Source organism: Choloepus didactylus, chromosome 1 (genome assembly GCF_015220235.1).
Source record: "Choloepus didactylus isolate mChoDid1 chromosome 1, mChoDid1.pri, whole genome shotgun sequence".
In the NCBI taxonomy this organism is placed as follows: domain Eukaryota; kingdom Metazoa; phylum Chordata; class Mammalia; order Pilosa; family Megalonychidae; genus Choloepus; species Choloepus didactylus.
The window spans coordinates 113,393,289-113,416,132 of record NC_051307.1 but is presented as its reverse complement, the minus strand read 5'-3'; the positions used below and the strand labels follow the sequence as shown (position 1 = coordinate 113,416,132).

Genomic DNA, 22,844 nt, shown 5'->3' with positions numbered 1-22,844 from the left:
CCTAGATGAAGTGGACAAATTCTTAGAAATATACAAATTATCTAATCTGATACAAGAAGAAATAGAAAATCTGAAGAGACCTGTAATAAGTAAAGATATTGAAGTGGTAACCAAAACCTTTGAACAAAGAAAAGTCCAGGACTTGATGGTTTCACTGCTGAATTTTCCCAAACATTTAAAGATTTAACACCAATCCTTCTCCAACTCTTCCAAAAAATGGGAGAGAAGGGGTTACTTCCTCACTCGTTCTTTGAGGCCAACATTACGTTGATACCAAAGCCAGATAAAGACAGCACAAGAACAGGAAATTATAGACGAATATCCCTTATGAATATAGATGCAAACTCCTCAGCAAAATATTGGCAAACAGAATCCAAGAGTTTATTAAAAGGATTATACATCATGACAAAGTTGAATATATTTCAGGAATGCAAGGATGATTCAACATAGGGAAATCAACCAATGTAATACACCACATTAATAGAAGAAGAAAAAAATCCCATATGATCATCTCAATTGATGCAAAAAAGGCATTTGACAAAATACAGCATCCTTTCTTGATAAAAACACTTCAACCACCAGGAATAGAAGGGAACTTTCTCAACATGATAAAAGGCATTTTTGCTAAAACCCACAGCTAACATTATACTCAATGGTGAAAGACAGAAAGCTTTCCCTCTAAGGTTAGGAACAAGGCATAGATATCCACAGTCACCACTGTTATTCAATGTTATACCGGAAGTTTTAGCCAAAGCAGGCAAAAGAAAGAAATAAAAGGCATCTAGATTGGAAAGGAAGAAGTTAAAATTATCCCTACTTGCAGAATGACATGATCTTATATGTTGAAAATCCCAAAGAATCCCCAAGAAACCTACTAGAGCTAATGAACAGATTCAGCAAAGTTTCAGGGTATAAAATAAACATGCAGAAGTCAGTTGGGTTGTGTACACCAGTAACGAGCAATCTGAAAAAGAAATGAAGAAAACAATAACATTTACAATAGCTTTTAAAAGAATAAAATGCCTGGGAATAAATTTAACCAAGAGGTGAAAGAATTGTACACTGAAAACTACAAAACACTGCAGAAAGAAATTAGAAGACCTAAGTAAATGGAAAGACACCCCGTGTTCATGGATTGGATGCTATATGGACATTCATAGATAATATTGTTAAGATGTCAATACTGCCTGAATTGATTTACAAATCCAATGCAATCCTTATCAAAATTCCAGGAGACTTTTTTGCAGAAATGGAAAAGCGGATCCTCAAATTCATGTGAACTTGCAAAGGGTCCTGAATATCCAAAACAGACTTGAGGAAGAACCAAGTTGGAGGACTCATACTTCCTGACTTCAAAACTTAATACAAAGCTACAGCAATTAAAACAGTGTGGTACTGGCATAAAGGTAATCAGATAAACTTAGAGACCAGTGGAATGAAATTGAGAATCTAAAGAAAAATCCACACATCTACAGCCAGTTGATTTTCAACAAGGGTGTCAAGTTCATTCAATGGGGAAAAAGTAGTTTCCTCAACAAATAGTGCTGGGACTTCCAGAAATCCACATGCAAAGAATTATTGAGGAAGGAATGAGCCTTGTCTTGGCATCGAGTGATTGAAAATGCCTTCTTGACCAAAAGGCAAGAAAAGAAACATAACAAAATAAGGCTAAGAGATTTCAAATAGAGTCGAGAGGCTATCCTGGAGGTTACTCTTATGTGAGCTCCAGCCAGGTATCCCAAATGGCCACAGGATGCCAAGCCCTAACCAAAGTAGTCCCAAAATGCCTAGGTTCCTATCTGAGACCCTATAAAAGTTTCACTCACTAAGTATATTTTTCGGAAACTTAAATCCACCAGAGTGTTCCTATGCCAGTCAAGTCCTAAAACCCAGAAGCAATAGCCTCTTTAAGAACATCAACCTGATGCAGCCCCCTTCCCCATACTGTCAACACCCCTTTTCAATATGAACAAGTTGAGGGGGAGGGTCACTGCTTAGACATGCCTGAAGATTGAGAAAGTGATTGAAAGCGAGGAGAGAGGAAGGGTTAGCAACAAGACTAGATAGGATTTAACAAAGGATTATGAATACCAAATCTTTATGTATTTATCTATGTATCTAGATAGAGACAAATTTTTTTTTTTTTTTTTTTGGATGCTAGGGTAGTACCTAGAGAGAAATGACTGAGATGGTGGATCTGTGGCCCATGACATTCTTTGAAATTTGCTCTATGGCTACTCATTGAACTGTGCTTTGAAAGTTATCACCTTTCTGTATATATATCTTGTATTTCACAGTAGGGAAGTAACTGAAACTGTGGAAATGTAGCCTATAACATTCTTTGAAATTATTTATATGGCCACTTGTTGAATTGTGCTTTGAAAATTGTCACCTTTTTGTGTATATGTTATATATCACAATGAGGAAATAACTGAAATTGTGGAGCTATAACCCATAACATTCTTTGAAATTTGCTCTCTGACTGTTGCTGAATTGTGCTTTGAAACTTGTCACTGTTCTGTGTATTTGTTGAATTTCATAATAAAAAATGTCTTAAACCACAAAAGAACAACTAAATTTGATCTCATCAAAATTTAAAACTTTTGTGCATCAGAGGACATTATCAAAAAGTGAAAAGAACCAACAGAATGGGAGAAAATAGTTTCAAATCATATATTAGATAAGGGTTTAATATCCAGAAGATATAAAGGAGTCCTACAACTGAACAATAAAAAAGGCAACCAAATTTTAAAAATGGGCATAAGATTCAAATAGATATTTCCCCAAAGAATGTATTCAAATGGCCAATAAGTGTATGAAAAGATGGTCAACATTTATTAGTTAATAAAGAAATGCAAATTAAAACTACAGTGCGATACCACTTCGCACTCACTAGGATGGTTATTATTTTTTTAAAAAATGAAAATAAGTGTTGGCAAGGCTGCAGAGAAATTAGGAATCCTTGTACATTGTTGGTGAAAATGTAAAATGGTGTACTCACTTGGAAAACAGTTTGGAGTTTCCTTGGGACATTGAATATAGAATTACTATATGAGCCGGCAATTCCACTCCTAGGTATATACCAAAGAATTGAAAGCAGGAACTTGGGTGGATATTTTTACACCAATTTTCATTGCTGCATTATTCACAATAGCCCAAAGGTGAATGTAATCCAAGTGTCCATCAACAGATGAATGGATAAACAAAATGTGGTATACAAATACATTGGAATATTATTCAGCCATAAAAAGAAATGAAGTGGTGGTACATGCTATAGCATGGATGAACCTTGCAGACATGATGTTCAGTGAAATGAGCCATACACAAAAGGACAAATACTGTATGATATCTCTTATATGAAACACTTAAAGTGTTAATAGAGACAGAAAGCAGAAGAGTGGTTACCAGGGGTAGGGGGAGGCTAGAATGGAGAGTTATTACTAAACGAGTTGAGTTTTGATTTGGAATGATGAACATAGTCTGTGAAAGCTACACAATATTGTCAGTGTACTTAATGTCAAAGAATTGTCCACTTAAAATGGTTAAAATGGTTTTTATAATATGTATATTTTATCACAATTAAAAATAAATATTTTTTAAAATGAAAAAAAACTTGCCTAAGTGATTAAGAGCTATATATACATAAAAAAGCTCACACATATAGCTAAAGGAGCAAACAAATGTAAAAATTAAAAAGGATATAAAAGAAAAGGAAAAAAAGCCTGAATTGACCTTTGTCTTTTTTTGTTACATTCCCAACAATGGTTCTTCTTAAGTTTGTGGGAAAGTAAATTTTGAGGGGGGTGGTGGGGATGGTGGTGGTTTCTGGACAGAATTTTTACATTTACTTTATTACATTTAATCCTTTTAGAGTCAGCCTTTTGTAAATGTATATGAAGACTTTTTTGGGATTCCAATTTTATCATCACTGTCTTTAGCCAGTCTCATAGCAGCAGCTTTGTGTCCACCACTGGGCTTGTCAAGAATGCATCTTTACTTCATCCAGGCCATTCATAAAGATCTTGACACTGTGGGGCTATGCAGAGAGCCCTTTATGCATGTATATTTTCTTATATTGTGATCTGACTTATCTCAGAATATCACAGTATTCTTATATGAACAAACATCTGAAACATGTTTCTTTCTTTCCAGCTCCTGTTCGACACAGTGGAGACCATGGGAAAAGAATGTTTATCATCAAACCTTCTGGATTCTATGATGCACGTTTTTTGAAATTAGTAGTGAGTTTAAAAATTTTGTTGAACTAAACTCTTTGCATAAACATAGGAATTTTTTTACCTATTTATAAAACATCTTTCATTTCATGAAAGACTTTATTTTGTAAATTCATACTTCTTTCCTCAGAAGATACTGAGATAGTGTAGTAAGGTCTGATTTGTTACTGAATCTCTTTAAACTACTTAACCTTTCCTTCTTCAAAAAAAAATGATTCATGATAACTGGAGATAACATTTGAGCCATTGTTTTCTTCCCAAGATAATGGGGTTTTAATATATAATCTGCGCTCCATGCTCTAAGGAAAACAAGGTTTATAAAGTATGATGCTTTGAAGACTGATTAATTTGGGGACGATTATTTGTTTCCTAAACTATTCTTTAAATTACGAAAGAACTCATTGAAATACTTCTCAAAACAAGAACATTGATTTTGGAGAGTGAAGCATACCTACAGTACAATCTTAATTTAGGAGTAAAATATTATTTATTGAGGGTTCCGATGGTATCTTTGTGTCTCAAGGTTCTGTAAGAGCAAAGTAGGACCTAGAAGACAGAAGATTGTCTAGACACTCTGCCACTTTTCTAAAGCTGTGCATCACTGTGAGCTCTCCATATCCTCCAGACTTTCTCTTGCCCTCCTATTTTGCTTATTGTTCCCCTTCATCACCTTGGTTGAACTCCCAGTTTTCTTGCTATGACCAACTCAAATCCTCTACATTGGTTGAGATGACTGATGTTTTTATACTTCTTAATATAAAAATTTCTAACCTTCGTTACTTTGCTTTAACCAAAAAATAAGAAAACACTGTCAAATACATATTATATTATACTTGTACAAATGAGAAATTAGAATAAAAACATTATGCTTTGCTGAACATATTTTTGGTCATTGGTCAATCACCGTAATTAAGTTGGCAACATTTGAAATAGGGCCAAACCCTAAGGGAAATGAACTGTTTGAGTATGTGTCACCAATGTCACTGATTACTTTGTTTCCTCTTGCATACATCAAAATGCTGACTTTCCTTAATCTTTCCTTTTTAATTTCATTTTTGGTACATCTAAAAACTAGAGTAAAAGAAAAATCACAGAAATCAATAATTTGCTACTGCATCCCAATTTCATCTGTTTTATAAGAAATATGAGGAAATCATATAATGAAGACAATTCTAAGAGGAGAAAGGAGAGAGAGTTATGAAATGGTCATGTGAAAAGTTTTTATTTTTATTTTTTATTTTAACAGAAATTCTACATTTTGTTGACTGGGATTCCGGTAGTAATTGGCATAACTCTGATAAATGTATTTATTGGTAAGTCCTCCCCTTGCTCTAAATTGGTAAATTTTAAAAACATATGTATGTTAATTAAAAAAAGAAATTATAGATTTTATAATTTAAGTCTCTTTAAATAATAAAATAAACATAATCATGAGAATTTATTTTAAAATAACTAAACCTTAATCTGCAATCGTGTGCAGAATTTTTTTTTTAAACACTTTTTTTCTCCAAAAACTTTTAAGGGTCATCTATTCTGTATAGGCCACATAGAAGGCTCCAGAAAGCCTCATCTTCTCCTCTTCCTCATTTTCTAAAACCAGCTTTAACAAGTCTGCATAAAGAAAGTATAGAGAGACAGAAAGAAGAAAGGCTGGAATATATGAAATTGTAATTCTCTAAAAAAGAATGGAATTTTAAGTGGCAGTAAACAGATTTTCATGGGGAATTCTGCTTAAAGTACTTCTAATACCTTGAATCCTGAAAAGTTGCCTAGTAAGTATAGGGAAAACCAGATGGAATACTATGTCTTTTGTTGTATCTTGTAACATTATATAAAAACAAAATGGGAAACCCATATAATGCCAATCTATACACAATGCCATATACACAGAAGACACCTAAAAATGTTTAATGAATAAATATTTTGGTGATTTTTAACCAGATTGAAGTGAATTTAAAATAGTAGATATTTTCATTGGTTATAAATAAAAGAAAGGGTTCTATAAGACTACAAGAAGTTGGTTTTTTACTTTAATGGTGAAGAATGAATGTTACATGCTCCTGATGCTCAAGTTGAACACCGCTATTTTCTCTTACAGGTGAAGCTGAATTAGCAGAAATTCCAGAAGGCTATATCCCAGAACACTGGGAATATTATAAGGTTAATATAAGACATTAAGTTACTTCTGTTAGGTGTCTTGTCTATACACTGGTTAATATCTTAATTCAGCAAAATAGTTTTGTTTTGTTTTGTTTTTTAAATTCAGTTTTATTGAGATATATTCACATACCATACAGTCATCCATGGTGTACAATCAGCTGTTCACAGTACCACCATATAGTTGTACATTCATCACCCCAATCTATTTTTGAACATTTTCCTTATACCAGAAAGAATCAGAATAAGAATAAAAAATAAAAATAAAAAAGAACGACCAAATCATCCCCCCCATCCCACCCTATTTTTCATTTAGTTTTTGTCCCCATTTATCTACTCATCCATCCATACACTGTATAAAGGGGGTGCGATCCACAAGGTTTGCACAATCGCACTGTCACACCTTGTAGCTTGTTATAGATAGTTTTATATTCATTTTTTTAATTTAACTTTATTGAGATGGTTCACATACCATACAAATATCCAAAGATCCAAAGTGCACAATTTCCCATGGTACCATCATACAGCTGTGCATCCATCACCACAATTATTTTTTTCCAATTTTTAGAACATTTTCATTACTCCAGAAAAGAAATAAAGGCAAAAAAGAAAATAATTCCTCACCTACCCCTAACCACCCCCCCTCCATTATTGACTCATGGTATTGATATAGTACATTTGTTACTACTGATGAAAGAATGTTAAAATACTGTTAACTGTAGTACATAGTTTGCAATAAGTATATTTTTTCCCTATATGCCCATCTGTTATTAGCTTCTGGTTATAGTGTCATATATTTGTTCTGGTTCATGAAAGAGATTTCTAATATTTGTACAGTTAATCATGGACATTGTCCATCACAAGATTCACTGTTTTATACATTCCCATCTTTTAGCCTCCAACTTTCCTTCTGGTGACATACGTGACTCTAAGCTTCCCCTTTCTACCACATTCACACACCATTCAGCACTGTTAGTTATTCCCACAATAATGTGCTGCTGTCACCTCTGTCCCATTCCAAACACTTAGGTTCAACCTAGTTGAACATTCCGCTCATCTGCTCGTAATAAGCAACTGCTCCCCATTCTTGACCCTCGTTCTATATCCTGGTAACTTATATTTCATGTCTATGAGTTTACATATTATAATTAGTTCATATCAGTGAGACCATGCAAAATTTGTCCTTATGTGTCTGACTTATTTCACTCAGTGTGGTGCCCTCAGGGTTTCTTCATCAATCCATTTTTTTGTTTTTTTTTTAAAGATGGTTTTGTTCACCTACCATACTTTCCATTCTAAGTAAATAATCAGTGTTTCCCTGTATAGTCATATATTTATGTATTCACCACCATCACCACTATCCGTATCAGGGCATCTCCATTTCTTCCACAAAGAAGGAGGAAGAATCAAAGAAGGTAGAGAGACAAAAGAAAAAGAAAAAGAAAGGAAAAAGAAAAAAACACAACAGCTAAAAAGCAACAAAAGGAAGGATAGAGTTAACCTAAAGTAGAAGAGTCAGACAACATCACCAATGCCAGGAGTCCCATACCCCTCCCTTATGTCCCTCTCTTAAAGGCATTTAGCTTTGGTATATTGCCTTTGTTACATTAAAGAAAGCATAATACAATGTGTCTGTTAATTATAGTCTCTAGTTTGCATTGATTGTTATTTTTTCCCCAATACCACTCTATTTTTAACACCTTGCAAAGTTGACATTCATTTGTTCTCCCTCATGTAAAAACATATTTGTACATTTTATCACAATTGTTGAGCACTCTAGGTTTCACTGAGTTATACAGTCCCAGTCTTTATCTTTCCTCTTTCCTTCTGGTGTCCCACATGCTCCTAACCTTCCTCTTTCAACTATACGTACAGTCATCTTTGTTCAGTGTACTTACATTGCTGTGCTACCATCACCCAACATTGTGTTCCAAACCTCTCACTCCTGTCTTTTGCTATCTGTCTGTAGTGCTCCCTTTAGTATTTCCTGTAGTTCAGGTATCTTGTTCACAAACTCTCTCATTGTCTGTTTGTCAGAGACTGTTTTAAGCTCACCTTCATATTTCAAGGACGATTTTGCCAGATATAGGATTTTTGGTTGGCGGTTTTTCTCTTTATGTATCTTAAATATATCACACTTCCTTCTTGCCTCCATGGTTTCTACTGAGAAATCTGCATATAGTCTTATCAGGTTTCCTTTGTATGTGATGGATTGCTTTTCTCTTGCTGCTTTCAGGGTCTCTCTTTGTCTTTGATGTTTGATAATCTGATTATTAAGTGTCTTGGCGTAGGTCTATTCAGATCTGTTCTGTTTGGGGTATGCTGCACTTCTTGGATCTGTAATTTTATGTCTTTCAAAAGAGATGGGAAATTTTCATTGATCATGCCCTTTTTTAATCACTTCTGCCTCTTTTTCCTTCTCCTTCTGGGACACCCATGACACGTACATTTATGTACTTCATGTTGTCATTCAATTCCCTGAGATGTTGCTCATATTTTTCCTTTTTTTTTCCCTATCTGTTCTTTTGTGTATAGGATTTCAGGTGTCCTGTTCTCCAGTTCCTGAGTCTTTTCTTCTGCCTCTTGAGATCTGCTGTTGTATGTCTCCATTGTGTCTTTCATCTCTTGTGTTATGCCTTTCATTTCCATAGATTCTGCCAGTCGTTTTTTTGAACTTTTGATTTCTACCTTATGTTTGCCCAGTGTTTTATTTATAGCCTTTGTCTCTTGTTATATCTTCCCTGAACTCATTGATTTGGTTTTTGATTTGATTTAGCATATTTCTTTGAAAATCTTCAATAATTGTTTCATTGAAGTGAAACAATGTCTTAACTATCTTGATTGAGGTGTAAGTTTTTTCATTTGACTGGGCCGTATCTTCGTTTTTCCTAGTATAGATTGTAGTTTTCTATTGTCTAGGCACCTGGTTTCCTTGGTTACCCAGTCATATTTTCCTAGAACAGAACATGTTCAGGTCTCAGAGTGGGGTTATATTCAGGGTGTATCTTAGAGGAATGACAGACTTTCCTGAGAGATTTCCGGTCACTGTGCTTTTCCTATCCTGCCCAGCAGGTGGTGCCTGTCAGATGGTTGCTCCTGACTGGTGTAAGGAGTTGTGGCCTCCTTAGTGTCTGTTTTGGCTGTTTTCCCCCAGGCTCTGGGGTCTGTTTCTGAAGGGGAAACTGGGCCCCACCTCCTTACTCTTGGGGAAGATATACCCCCTAGAGAGTTATCTGCATTTGAATAGTCTCTCTGACTGTGTTATCTACACCCCTGTCTGGATCAGAGCGCTGCGAACTGAAAATGGCTGCAGCTCTCTCTTCTGAGTCCCTATGAGTCTTCTGGTTCCTTAAGGTCAGTCATCACTAAAAGCCTCTGTGCGCTTGTTGGGCGTTTGTAGCTTGTATTCAGCAGTCTGCATTTGTTAATTAAATCCCCAGTTGGAGCTCAGCTGAGCTATATTCGCTCTCTTAGACAGTGCTGCTAGTTCCTAGCACAGCAAGATTTTGCAGCTTATCCTGCTGTGGGGGGAGGGGTTCTTGGCACGGTTCCGCAGCTTTTACTTATAGATTCTATGCTGCAATCTCAGGTGTTCTTCCCAATCCAGGTTGGTGTATGATGTGTGGACAGTCATGGTTGTCCTCCAGCTGTTATTCCAAATTATTTGCTAGTTGTTCCTGGTTGTTTATTGGTTGTTCCAGGGGACTGAATAAATTCAACTCCTCTCTATGCCACCATCTTCTTACCCCTCTCTATACTCATTTTTTGACAGCAAGTAGAAGATACACTTTGCTCACTTTTTGCAAGAAATTTCCTTTGATACTTTTTTTTTTAACTTTTTATTTTGAAATACTTTCAAACTTAGAGGGCAGTTACAAAAATAACACAAGTCCTGTACAGAGAACTCTAACATACCCTTATCCCCTCAAGTACCCAGATCAACCAATTTTAACTTTTTGCCACATTTGCTGTATTTTCTCTCTCCATCAGCCTATTCGTCTATCTATCCATTTACCTATCTATCAATCTAGTTTCTGAACACTTGAGTAGAAGTTGTATACATCATGCTTCTTGAACACTTAATACTGCCATGTACATTTCCGAAGAACAAGGATATTCACTTATGTAACTACCTTAAAGTGCACTTATCAAGTTCAAGAAATTTAATATTGATTAAAGCTTACAATCTATGTTCCATTTTTTTTCATGTGTCTGGGAAATGTCCTTTCGGATCTTTTCTCCTCCATTGTTAGATCCTATCCAGGATCACCTATAGGATTTAATTATCATTGTCTCTTTAGTTGTTCATTCTTTTTCTTTAATTGTGGGAACATATATACACATAAACTTTCCCATCTCAACCACTCCCAAGTATAACATTCAGTGGGATTAATCATATTCACAATGTTGTGGTACCTCACCACTTTTCGTTACTGAAATTTTCCCGTCTTCCCCAAGCAGAAACTCCACACACATTATGCATTAACTGCCCATTCCCCCTGTGCCCGTCATCTGCCCTGCCCCCTACCCCTGGCATATTCTCTGATATTTTCTTTGTAGTTACCATGGGGCTTAAATTTAACATCCTACTCTAATAGGATTTGGATGTGTTTGCTTAGATACCAACTTAACTTCAATGGTACACACAAACTATATTCTTATACCTCTCTGTCCCTTCACCTTTATGTAGTTCTTGTCACAAATTGTGTATTTATACAATATGAGTCCAAAACCACTGATTTTTCATTGCATTTTATGCGTTTGCCTTTTAGATCCTATGGGAAGTAGAAAGTGGAATTAAAAACCAAAAATACAATAGTACTGGCATTCATATTTATCCATGTCATTACTCTTACTGGAGATCCTTATTTCTTCATGTGGCTTTGATCTTTATTTCTTCTAGTGTCCTCTGCTTTCAACATGAAGAACTCTCTTTAGCATCTCTAATAGGGCTGGTCTACTGGCAACTAAGTCCCTCAGCTTTTGTTTATCTGGGAATGTCTTAATTCCTCCCTCATTTTTTTTTTTCTTTTTTTTGTTGGAGAAGCTGTGGGTTTAGAGAACAATCATGCATAAAATACAGGATTCCCATATACCATCCTAGTAATAACTTGCATTGGTGGGATTATCAATAACTTGAATTGGTGTGGAACATTTGTTACAATTGATGACAGCACATTTTTACAGTTGTACTATTAACTATAGACCATGTTTTAACTTAGGGTTCATTGTCTAGTGTAGTTCCATGGATTTAAAAAAAAAAATTGTATTCTGTTCCTCCATTTTTGAAAGACAATTTTGACAGTCACAGAATTCTTGGTTTGCAATTTTTTACTTTTAGCACTTTAAATATGCCATCCCACTGCCTTCTTGCCTCCGTGGTTTCTGATGAGAAATCAGTACTTAATCTTACGGAGGCTCCTTTATGTGACATTTTACTTCTCTCTTATGACTTTCAGAATTTTTTCTTTGTCTTTGGCATTTGACAGTTTGATTGTGTGTTGCAGTGTGGGTCTATTTGGGCTTAGCCTCTTTGGAGGTTGTTGAGTATCTTGGAAGTGTACATTCATGTCTTTCATTAAATTTGGGAAGTTTTCAGCCATTATTTCTTTGGATATTTTCTCTGCTCAGTTCTCTTCTTTCTTCTCCTTCTGGGACTCCAACAATGTGTGTATTGATACACTTGATGGTGCCCCACAGGTTCCTCAGGCTCTGTTCACTTTTTTTCATTCTTTCTGATCCTCAGACTGGATGATTTCAATTGTCTTATCTTCAGGTTCACTGATTCTTTCTTCTGCCAGTGTCTATGTACTGTTGAAACCCTCAAAGGAATTATTCATTTCTCTTACCTGTAGTCTTCAGCTCTGTATCGTTCCTTTTCATAATTTCCATCCCCATTGATATTCTCTTTGTGTTCATGTATCATTTTCCTGGCTTCCTTTAGTTCTTTGTCCATGTTTTCTTTAGCTCTTTGAGCGTATTTAGGATAGTTTTTTTTCCTTCCAGGGTCTACTGGGAAAGAACCATTTTTTAAGAGTCTTTGTCAGCTATGTCCCAGGTCTCACTGATGGATTCTGATACTTTAATTTTCTCCTTTGGCTGGGCCATCCCTTCCTATTTCTTTGTGTATTTTTTAATCTTTTACAGTTGAAATCTGGACATTTTGATATCACAGTGTCATCACTGGAATTTAGACTCTGTGGTATCTGTTTCTTAAGCTTTTATCCAGCTAGTGTTATGACAGAGCTTCCCTTGACTGCCCAGAGCTAACAGGAAAATAAAGAAGGGAAAAAAGCCCTTCTTGCCCAGTATTTGCTGATTGACCTGTGTGACTGCTGTCCTTCAGAGCTCATCCATACAGTGAGTTTAGAAAATAGCCCCAGGTCAAAGCATGGGGCCACCCTGATCCTTTCTGCTCATGTGTCTTTTCTTGGGCACCATGTGTGGCCCTTAGAATTCTCCCATTTACACAGTCATGAATATTCCCTCTTTCCTAGGAAACAGTTTCCTCACAATCCCAGGCACTGCACTGTATGTCCTACAGCCAGGTTTCCCTTGCCCCAGCGTTCTATAGGAGAGCTCTGTGAATTGTCTTCTATATGCAGGCAAGTTTTGGAGCAGCCATTCCCTCAGGCCACCACAAAAGAGATTGAGCTAGACATACATGCTGTCAATATATACACAAGGATTACTGTCCTCCCTCCAGAACCAGGATCAGGGATCCTCACTGGGAGGGTGGGCCGGCTCCATGCCAAGATGGTGAGGTGAGAGGAAGGGAACATCCAGGGCGCCATGAGATCCTACCACATTTAAGTAGCCTTTTTCTTGACTTGACGTTTGACCTGTTACTGCATTTTTTGAACTATTTTTCCAAGCTTTGAGAAAGATGTTTCTGCAGTTCTTGCTGGTTGTTCTTTTGGTACTTTTTTGCATTGTTTACATTATTTTAAATTTTACAGATTTTTAAAGAATGACTCTGAAATGTGGTATCAACCTTGTAGAGTGATGATCAGAATTAATTGATTTTATGCCATGAAAGATTTTACCAATATTAATTCTAGCTGTCATTTATTGAGCACCTACTGTTTCGCTGGCACTGTGTTAAATGTTTTACAAATATTATCCCATGTTAAAGGTGGTATTATTTTTCCCACTTTAGAGATGAGGAAATTGAGGCTTAAAAGAGGTTAGTGACTTATCCAGGAGATAAGGCCAGTATTTGAACCCAGGTAGTCTTGACTCCAGAGTGTGCACTTAGTCATTACACCATACTGTCATGACTACCAAAACCCAAAATTAACTGCTACTTGTCTTTGCAAGTGTTGTAGTGAGGTGGCCCTAAGTACAGTATAACCCATCGTGTTTTACGTTCTGAATGAAAAGAAACACTTCACATTAAATCTTAAGATAAGCTGTACAATTAGTTTATCTTTACTAACCAATGGAAAGAGCTCCATTTTTGAGTCATCAAAACCTGTGTTTGGATCCTGAATCTGCCACTTAAGATAGTGTGGTGTAATTGGAAAGAGAACTGACTTTCGAGTAAGACCTTGTTTGAGGCCAGACTTTGTCACTTTATAGCTGTTTATAACTTTGTACAATTTGCTCATCTATTATAGGATAAAAATAGTATCCACCTAATGCATTAAAATTCTTTAAAATATATGTAAAGTAGTTGGCACTTGGTAGGTGCCATAACTGAGATGGTCATTCCAAAGAACAAGTAAACTAGGAAAGCATAGTATTGTTCAAACACTGACTAACTTTAAACAAATTTTCTCTTGCAGCATCCTATATCAAGATGGATTGCCCGCACTTTCTTTGATGGGCCCGAAAAGAATTATGAGAGAACAATGGCTATCCTTCAAATTGAAGCCGAAAAAGCTGACTTACGGTAAAAAGAAAAAAAAGGGCAGAGAAAGGTCTTTCCTAGGGTTGCAAACTATAAGAAAAAAATTAATAAGACTATTTCAACTCTGTAGGATTCTTTTTGTTAAAGGATGGAAGTAGGGACGAGAGTTAGCCTGCTTAGAGTCGAGATTAGGAATTGAGACTAAGAAACTATTAGCAGAGTCTATGTCAGATTTTAAAAAATTCTTTTTAAAATATCCTACTGTTTTATGTATAAGCCACTTCAATTTTTTCCCTCCCACACCCAGTCTCATCCTTAAAGGTGGCCATCATTTAACAATTTTTTACATATGTTCCTAGGAAAAATTTTATACATTTAAAATATATTTTATATAAAATTTTAAAAATATGTTAAAACAAATGGAATCATCTTATAAACACTGTTCTGCACCTGTCTTTATTTCACTTGCTATACCTTGGTGATCTTTCTGTAATAGTGTGTACCCCATTCTTTTTAATAGCTGCATCATGTATCTCATCAGATGGATGCACCTTAATTTTTTTAACCAGTCTATCATTGGTATTTAGATTCTGTCTTAGTTTGCCAGGCTGCCAGGACAAATGTCATTGAATGGATTGGCTTAAACAAGAATTTTTCAGTTCATGGTTTTCAGGCTGCAAGTCCAAAATCAAGATGTTGGCAAGGCTTGCTTTCTTCAGGAATTTGGACCATTCTGGTACTGGCTGCTGGCAATCCTTGGGGATCCTTGGCTTGTATCTCTGCCTCCTGTCACAGGGCAGTGTCTTCTCCTTTCTAGCTTCTGTGACTTCCATGTTCTCTTTTTAAGGTCTTAGTAGTATGGATTAAGATTCACCTTGACTCAGTTGGCCACCCCTTAACTAAAAATAACATCTTCCAAAGGTCTTATTTACCTACCCACAGGGACGTAGATTAAGATTAAGAACATGTGTTTGTTGGGGCACATAATTCAACCTACCACAGATTCTTTCCATGTATTTTGCTATTATACATAATGCTCTGGTTATTATCCTGATAATATATTTTTGCATACTTATACAATATAATATCTGGAATATGAATTCCTAGCAATGGCACTGATAAGTCAATATATGCTTTCACATTTTGGATGGCTGTTGATAAACTCGTCTCCAGAAAGTTGCACCAGTTTTCCTTTCCACTACCGATGTATAATAAGTCCTATATTTCCATACACTTCCCAGTAATGAAATTTATCAAGCTTAAGCATTTTTACTGATAAGGTAGTTTTAAAAATATTATCTCATCATTTCAGTTTCTTTGTAAGGTTGAGTATTTTTCCATATGTCTATTGATTGTATTTCTTTCTTGGTATATTGCCCATTTTTCTGCTGATTTGTACATTAATTAAATTGGCCCCCTTTGTTTTTGTTGTAAATGTTTTCCCAGATTGTCATTTAACTTTTAATAATGTTGAATTTTTTGCAACATTGAAGTGTTTTTATGTTACAGACGATAAAAGTATAGTAGTAGCTAAAATTTAAAAAAATTTTTTTCATTATTTAAAAAAATTTTATTGTGGTAACATATAATACATTTTTGAACACTTACTATGTGCCAGTGTTCAGTCACTTTATGTGTATTTACTCATTTAATTTTTGTCAGGTTTGTCAGTCTTTATCTCCGCTTCTGGAATTTTGTCATGCATAGTTTTCTGACATTGATTAAATAGGTAAATATGTAACTCAGAATTATTTTTGAAAGTGTTTACTCATGTTTTCTTTTGCAACTTTTAAATTTGATCCAATTTGAGGTGTATTTTGGAGTTAGGAATGCGATATAATTTATCTACAATAAAATGTACCTATTAAGTCCAGTGAGTAATTGACAGTAGTGTATACCTGTTTAACCACCACTCCAATTAAGATCATTTTGATAACTCCAAAATGTTCCTGTGTGCCTCTTTCCCATCCCTTCCAGTCATTCCCCTCCCCTACTCTTGGCCCCAGACTACCATTGTGATCTGCTTTCTATTCATTCTTTTTTGGACTTTGTAGTTTATAAAAAACAGCTATGATCTTAAAAAAAAAAAATTTAAATGATGAAAATATGATTTACTGTGTTTCTTAGATATTGAGGTACATGCATATGTAGTTACCATTATAGAACTTCATTAAGTAATTGAAAGCATGGAACAGTATTATGGTTCAGACTTAGTAACATAGGACTTTTTTGAACTTCAGACACATGCTTTTGAGTTCTAATTAAAGGACCAGCTCCTAGAATTTCTCAGAGATGTAGATATGCTAAAGAGTTAAAAATAAAAAGAAATTTTAAAGATCCTAACTTTTACTCCCAAAGGAAGGATACCAGTATTAGCATGGAAAGGAGTATCTGCAGTTTAAATATATATATTTGCTTAGGTATTTGGAAAACTGAAGCATTAAAGAAATAGAAAAAAGACTATCTCCCGTTATTGACTCTTCCAGAGATAACTGTTATTTTTGGTCCTCCAGACTTTCTTAATATCCTGTGCGTGTATACATTCACAAAGGATTACTTACTGCTTTTTAATGAAATGGAATGTGCTACAAATACTCATTTTGTATATTGCTTTTTTAACCTAACACTTTATCTATCGTCTCCTTCCATGTTATAAAATATAGGCTCTTCTTCTTTTTTTTAATTCATATTTATTGAGATATATTCATATACAATGCAGTCATACAAAACAAAGCATACATTCAATTATTTACCGTACCATTATATAGTTGTGCATTCATCACCAAAATTAATTTTTGACATTTTCATTACTACATACACAAAAATAATAAGAATAAAAATTAAAGTGAAAAAGAACAATTAAAGTAAAAAAGAACACTGGGTGTCTTTTTTTTTTCTTCCCCCATTTTTCTACTCATCCATCCGTAAATGAGACAAAGGGGAGTGTGGTCCATACGGCTTTCCCAATCACATTGTCATCCCTCATAAGCTGCATTTTTATACAATGGTCTTCAAGATTCATGGGTTCTGGGTTGTGATTTGATAGTTTCAGGTATTTACTGCTAGCTATTCCAATTCATTAGAATCTAAAAAGGGTTATCTATATTACGCGTAAGAGTGCCCACCAGAGTGACCTCTCGGCTCCTTTTGGACTCTCTCTGCCACTGAAGCTTATTTCATTTCCTTTCACATCCCCCTTTTGGTCAAGAAGATGTTCTCCATTCCACGATGCCGGGTCTAGATTCCTCTCCAGGAGTCATATACCACGTTACCAGGGGGATTCACTCCCCTAGGTGTCAGATCCCACGTAGCGGGGAGGGCAGTGATTTCACCTACCAAGTTGGCTTAGCTAGAGACAGAGGGCCACATCTGAGCAACAAAGAGGCACTCGGTAGCAGGCTCCCAGGCACAATTATAGGGAGGCCTAGCCTCTCCTTTGCAGCAACAGTCTTCTCAAGGGCAAGTCCTGTGGTAGAGGGCTCAGCCCATCAAACCACGAGTCCCCTATGTCTGTGAGCACATTAGCAACCATCGAGGTGAGGGAGTCCAACATCCTTGCATTCTCCACCAGCTCCTCAAGGGGGCTCTGCATATTTTTTCATTTTTTTTTTTAATTAACTTTGTCTTTTAAAATCAACTATATAAAAAAATTTTCTAAAAAACATACAATAAAAAAACATTTCAAACAAACTGTAGCAAGGGAGTCCAAGATGTTCCTCCTCTACCCCAAGAAAATAACCTAATATAGCAACATTTCTGTGAACTTGTTCTTACCTTACCCACCAGCAATTAACAAACCATAGTCATTCCTGGGCATTCCCAGCACATTAAATTTACCCATGATAGCTTATCTGTTCTTATTGGGTTATCATTCCCCCTTCATTAATTGCTCTCTATCTCTAGTTCCCCTACATTCTACATTATAAACCATTTATTTTAGGAGTGTGTTGTTTAATCTCCAGGTGTTTGTGAATTTTCTTAGTCTCTGATGGTTATTGACTTGTATTCCATTGTGGTCAGAGAATGTGCTTTGAATAATTGCAATTTTCTTAAATTTATTGAGGCTTGTTTTATGTCCCAGCATATGGTCTATTCTGGAGAAAGTTCTGTGATCACTAGAGAAGAATGTGTATCCTGGTGATTTGGGATGTAATGTTCTATATATATCTGTTAAATCAAATGCATTTATCCGATTGTTTAGGTTTTCATTTTCCTTATTGGTCTTCTCTCTGATTGATCTATCTATAGGAGAGAGTGTGTTGAGGTCTCCCACAATTATTGTGGAAACATCCATTGCTTCCTTTAGTTTTGCCAGTGTTTGTCTCATGTATTTTTGTGGCACCATGATTGGGTGCATAAACATTTATGATTGCTATTTCTTCTTGTTGAATTGCCCCTTTTATTAGTATGTAGTGGCTGTCTTTGTCTCTCATAACATCCTTGCATTTAAAGTCTTATTTTATCTGAGATTAGTATTGCTACTCTTGCTTTCTTTTGGCTGTGTCTTGCATGAAATATTTTTTCCATCCTTTCACTTTCAATTTCTTTGTGTCCCTGTGTCTAAGATGAGTCTCTTGTATGCAACATATTGATGGTTTATATTTTTTTATCCATTCTGCCAATCTATATCTTTTAATTGGGGAATTTATCCATTTACATTCAACATTATTACTTTGAAGGCATTTCTTGAATTGGCCATCCTATTCTTTGGTTTATGTTTGTCAGATATGTTTTTTTCCCTCTCTCTCTTATTGTCCTTTAATGAACCAATATTGAATCTCTTTAGTACTGAACCTTTCTTCTTATCTCTTTCTCCTTTCTTTGTTTCTCTGTCAATAGGTCTCCCTTTAGTATCTGAAGTAGGGCAGGTCTTTTATTAGCAAAATCTCTCAGCATTTGTTTATCTGTGAAAAATTTAAGTAGTATCTGAAGTAGGGCAGGTCTTTTATTAGCAAAATCTCTCAGCATTTGTTTATCTGTGAAAAATTTAAGTTCTCCCTCAAATGTGAAGGAGAGCTTTGCTGGATAAAGTATTCTTGGTTGGAAGTTTTTCTCTCTCAGAATTTTAACTATGTCATGCCACTGCCTTCTCACCTCCATGGTGGCTGCTGAGTAGTCACTACATAGTCTTATGTTGTTTCCTTTGTATGTGGTGAATTGCTTTTCTCTTGCTGCTTTCAGAACTTGCTCCTTCTCTTAAATATTTGACAGTCTGATCAGAATATGTCTTGGAGTGGGTTTATTTGGATTTATTCTATTTGGAGTTTGCTGGGCATTTATGCTTTGTGTATTTATATTGTGTAGACGGTTTGAGAAGTTTTCCCCACTAATTTCTTTGAATACTCTTTTTAGACCTTTACCCTTCTCTTCCCCTTCTGGGACACCAATGAGTCTTAAGTTTGGACGTTTTATTTTATCTGTCATATCCCTGAGGGTCCATTTTGATTTTTTCAATTTTTTTCTCCATTCTTTCTTTTGTTTTTTCATTTTATGTTCTGTGGCCCTTAAGGTCACTGATTCATTGTTCAGCTTCCTCTAGTCTTGTACTGTGAGTATCCAGAGTCTTTTTAATTTGGTCAACAGTTTCTTTTATTTCCATAAGATGATCTATTTTTTTATTTACTTTTGCAATTTCTTCTTTATGCTCTTCTAGGGTCTTATTCATGTCATTTATATCCTGTGCCATGCTCTTCTTCATGTCTTTTATATCCTGTGCTATGCTCTCGTTGTTTGTCCTTAGTTCTTTGATTAATTGCTCCAAGTACTGTGTCTTCTCTGATCTTTTGATTTTGGTGTTTGGGTTTGGGTTATCCATGTCATCTGGTTTTTTCATATGCTTGAAAATTTTCTGTTGTTTTTGGCCTCTTGGCATTTGCTTTACTTGATAGGGTTCTTTTAGGATATGTAGGATTTTTCAAAGTCTAATCTCTAATTTGTCAGATCTACAACTTGGTGGCATTCACTTATCTCTAACCAGCAGATGGCATCTGCTAGTCACCTGTTCCCCTCAGGTCGTTTCTCCCCAACTTTGTCTCTGTGGTGTGTGGCGGTCTGAGTCTTGTGGGGGTCCAATTGGTGCACCAAGTTTGGGTGTGTTGTTGGTGCTGTCTGCCCTGAATGTGGGGCATGTGTCTGAGCAGTTAGGGAAGGAGGGCAGCTTTAATAATCACACCTCCCAGGTGTTCCTGGAGATTTAAGGCTGTTGCAAGAGTCTAAACCTTCATTTCAGTCTCGCCACAGATTGTCTTTGCCGCTGACCCACAAGTCCTTGGTATTGGTGTATGGTCCCTGAGATTTCCAAGTGGGTCCCTCTTCCAAGCCGTGCCCTTCTAGGGCCTCTGCTGAGGGAAGGTTGTGCTACATCACAAGTGTGTGCCATCTGTCAAGGGAAGTTCTGGGCCACTGGGCCATGTAGGGGCGTTCCCAGCCTGCTGTAAGGATGGCTGTATGGGGCGTGTTAATTTCCCCCTTTTTGCACAGCTCCATCTTCCCAGCTCCAGGACAATTAGCTGTGGGTGCACGAAAGGCTGCTGGCCATGCTCAATATTGTGACGTGTGCGCATGATGCTGGAAACACTTCCTGTCACACTGGGTTTTTTTTTTCTTTTTTTGGCGTGGCTCTGGGCTGTGACACCGGCACTGGGCAGGAGCGTTCCCAGCCCACCGGGAAGATGGCTGCAAGAGCCATGGTTATTTTCCCCTTTTGGCTCACCTCTGCCTTCCTCACTCTGAGACAGTTAGCAGTGGGTGTGCAAAAGGCTATCTTCCACACCAAATATTGAGGCATACCCACAGCCTGTTCCTGCTGCCCTTCACTGTGCGGTTCTCGCTGCCATATTTGCAGCCACTTTTGGGTTTTTTAAAAAAGAACTAGTTCACCTCCAAATGCCAACCCACAGTTTCCCCACACCCCAGCATGGCTGTCGGATATTCAGCAGGCTCACTCACTCGTTTCAGAACGCAGACTCCCGGTTTCACCAAGTGCAGGGTCCCTGTGCATTTAGCAGACCTGGACAACAGCTGGTGCATCACTGGAACTGGTGTTCTGGGTCACTTTCTGGCTTTTATCTAGTATTTTTCATGGAGGTGTTTTTTTGCTCTGTCTCTCCTAGTCACCATCTTAGGTTTTCCCTCTTATTCTTTTTAACAGCTGCATAGTAGTCCATTATATAGGCGAGCCATAATTTTACCTTAACAGTCCTCATTGAGAGATATTTTAATTACTTTCCTTTTGGATAGTTATATTCTAAAGAGTAGAAAAGAAAGAAGATGATCTTTAATCTTAAATAAACAAACATACTGTCTTGAATATACAATCACCAATCTCTTACAGAAAGGGTCAGTGAAGTGGCTAAGGTTAATAAAGTGAATTAATTAACTATGATAAATTTCTAGTCATATGAAAAGTTAATATGTGTTCTTAAAAATGGGAAACAAAAGGGTTGATGCAAAGGGACCATTTCAGAATGTGTAGTAGTTTCTGCAAAGGCTTAGATGTGGAAGAGTGAAAGTATCTCCATAGAATAGAGGTTATTCAGTTTGTGAAGAACATGAGGGCAAGTAAGTGGATATTAGAGTTTGAGAATGCTTTTCTTAATCTTGATTTTCTTTCTCTTTTTTTCTTTAGAAATATTGATTAGATGCTTGATGTTAGGCACAGTGTGATACTGGTGACTGGTGTATTAGATTCCATTCCTGTTCTTGAGGCATTCTCTGTCCTAATAGTGATGGTTAGCCAGTATACAGGGGGTGTGTGAGCACCTCCAAGAAGACTTGTTCATTTTTTAATTCATAGCATTTGGCATAGCATCAGCCATAACATAGTAAGCATTCTGAAAATGTCTCTCCAAGCATCCCAAAAGCAAGAATACAGGAAAAGCATTTTCACAGTTCAAGTGAGAATGGTCTGCCAGACAAAGAGCAGGGAAAATAAAGCAAGGAATTGATTATCAAGTCAAGTGATATTTTGGTGATAAAAACAAGATTCGTTGGCTAGTTACATAAGCCAGATAATAAAAGTCAAAACTAAGTCCCAAATTTCACTTACAGGTATATACCAGATATATACCTACACATGGATCTGTGGAGGGAAATAATACTTTACATAAAGGCAAAAGACTGTTGTGGCTGTTCTTCATGGGGATAATTCAATCAAACTAAAATTGTATTTGGAAGTGCTGGAATCACAATATTGCTTTTCCATTTCTTGCAGGTTAAAGGAGCTAGAAGTACGAACATTAATGCGAGCGAGAGGTGATGGACCCTGGTATCAATATCCAACCATTGATAAGGAACTTATTGATCATTCTCCAAAAGCAACTCCTGACAACTAATCTTATTTTTCCAACTATGAAGTATATTCTCTATAGTGGAAAATAAAACATTAAATATATTCTGTATTTTTTCTCTCTGTGATGAATTAAAGAGCATTTTCCATTCCTCTATTTCTCAGAAAATGTTGGTTCATAATAAGGCTTCTGATTTTGGGGTTTCAGTTTCCTCTTTTAAGAAGGTTTAAAATGTGAAAAATAAAAACAGAGAAATAGGAGTTTGTGAACTTCTAAAGTTGAAGTAACTTTGAAAGAGTGTTTTATTTCTCT

General features: G+C 36.2%; 1 protein-coding gene across 1 annotated transcript in view; it reads left to right on the top strand.

Annotated features, from left to right (window-relative positions):
• The window catches only part of NDUFB5 (NADH:ubiquinone oxidoreductase subunit B5), a 40,185-nt gene extending 17,542 nt beyond the window's left edge, over positions 1-22,643 (top strand). The window contains exons 2-6 of the mRNA XM_037821737.1: positions 4,153-4,241; positions 5,482-5,548; positions 6,334-6,395; positions 14,180-14,286; positions 22,457-22,643. Coding sequence (XP_037677665.1) covers positions 4,153-4,241; positions 5,482-5,548; positions 6,334-6,395; positions 14,180-14,286; positions 22,457-22,577 — 446 coding nt within the window. The 3' untranslated portion in view covers positions 22,578-22,643. The remainder of the gene's footprint in view (positions 1-4,152; positions 4,242-5,481; positions 5,549-6,333; positions 6,396-14,179; positions 14,287-22,456) is intronic.
• The last annotated feature ends 201 nt before the right edge of the window (positions 22,644-22,844 follow it).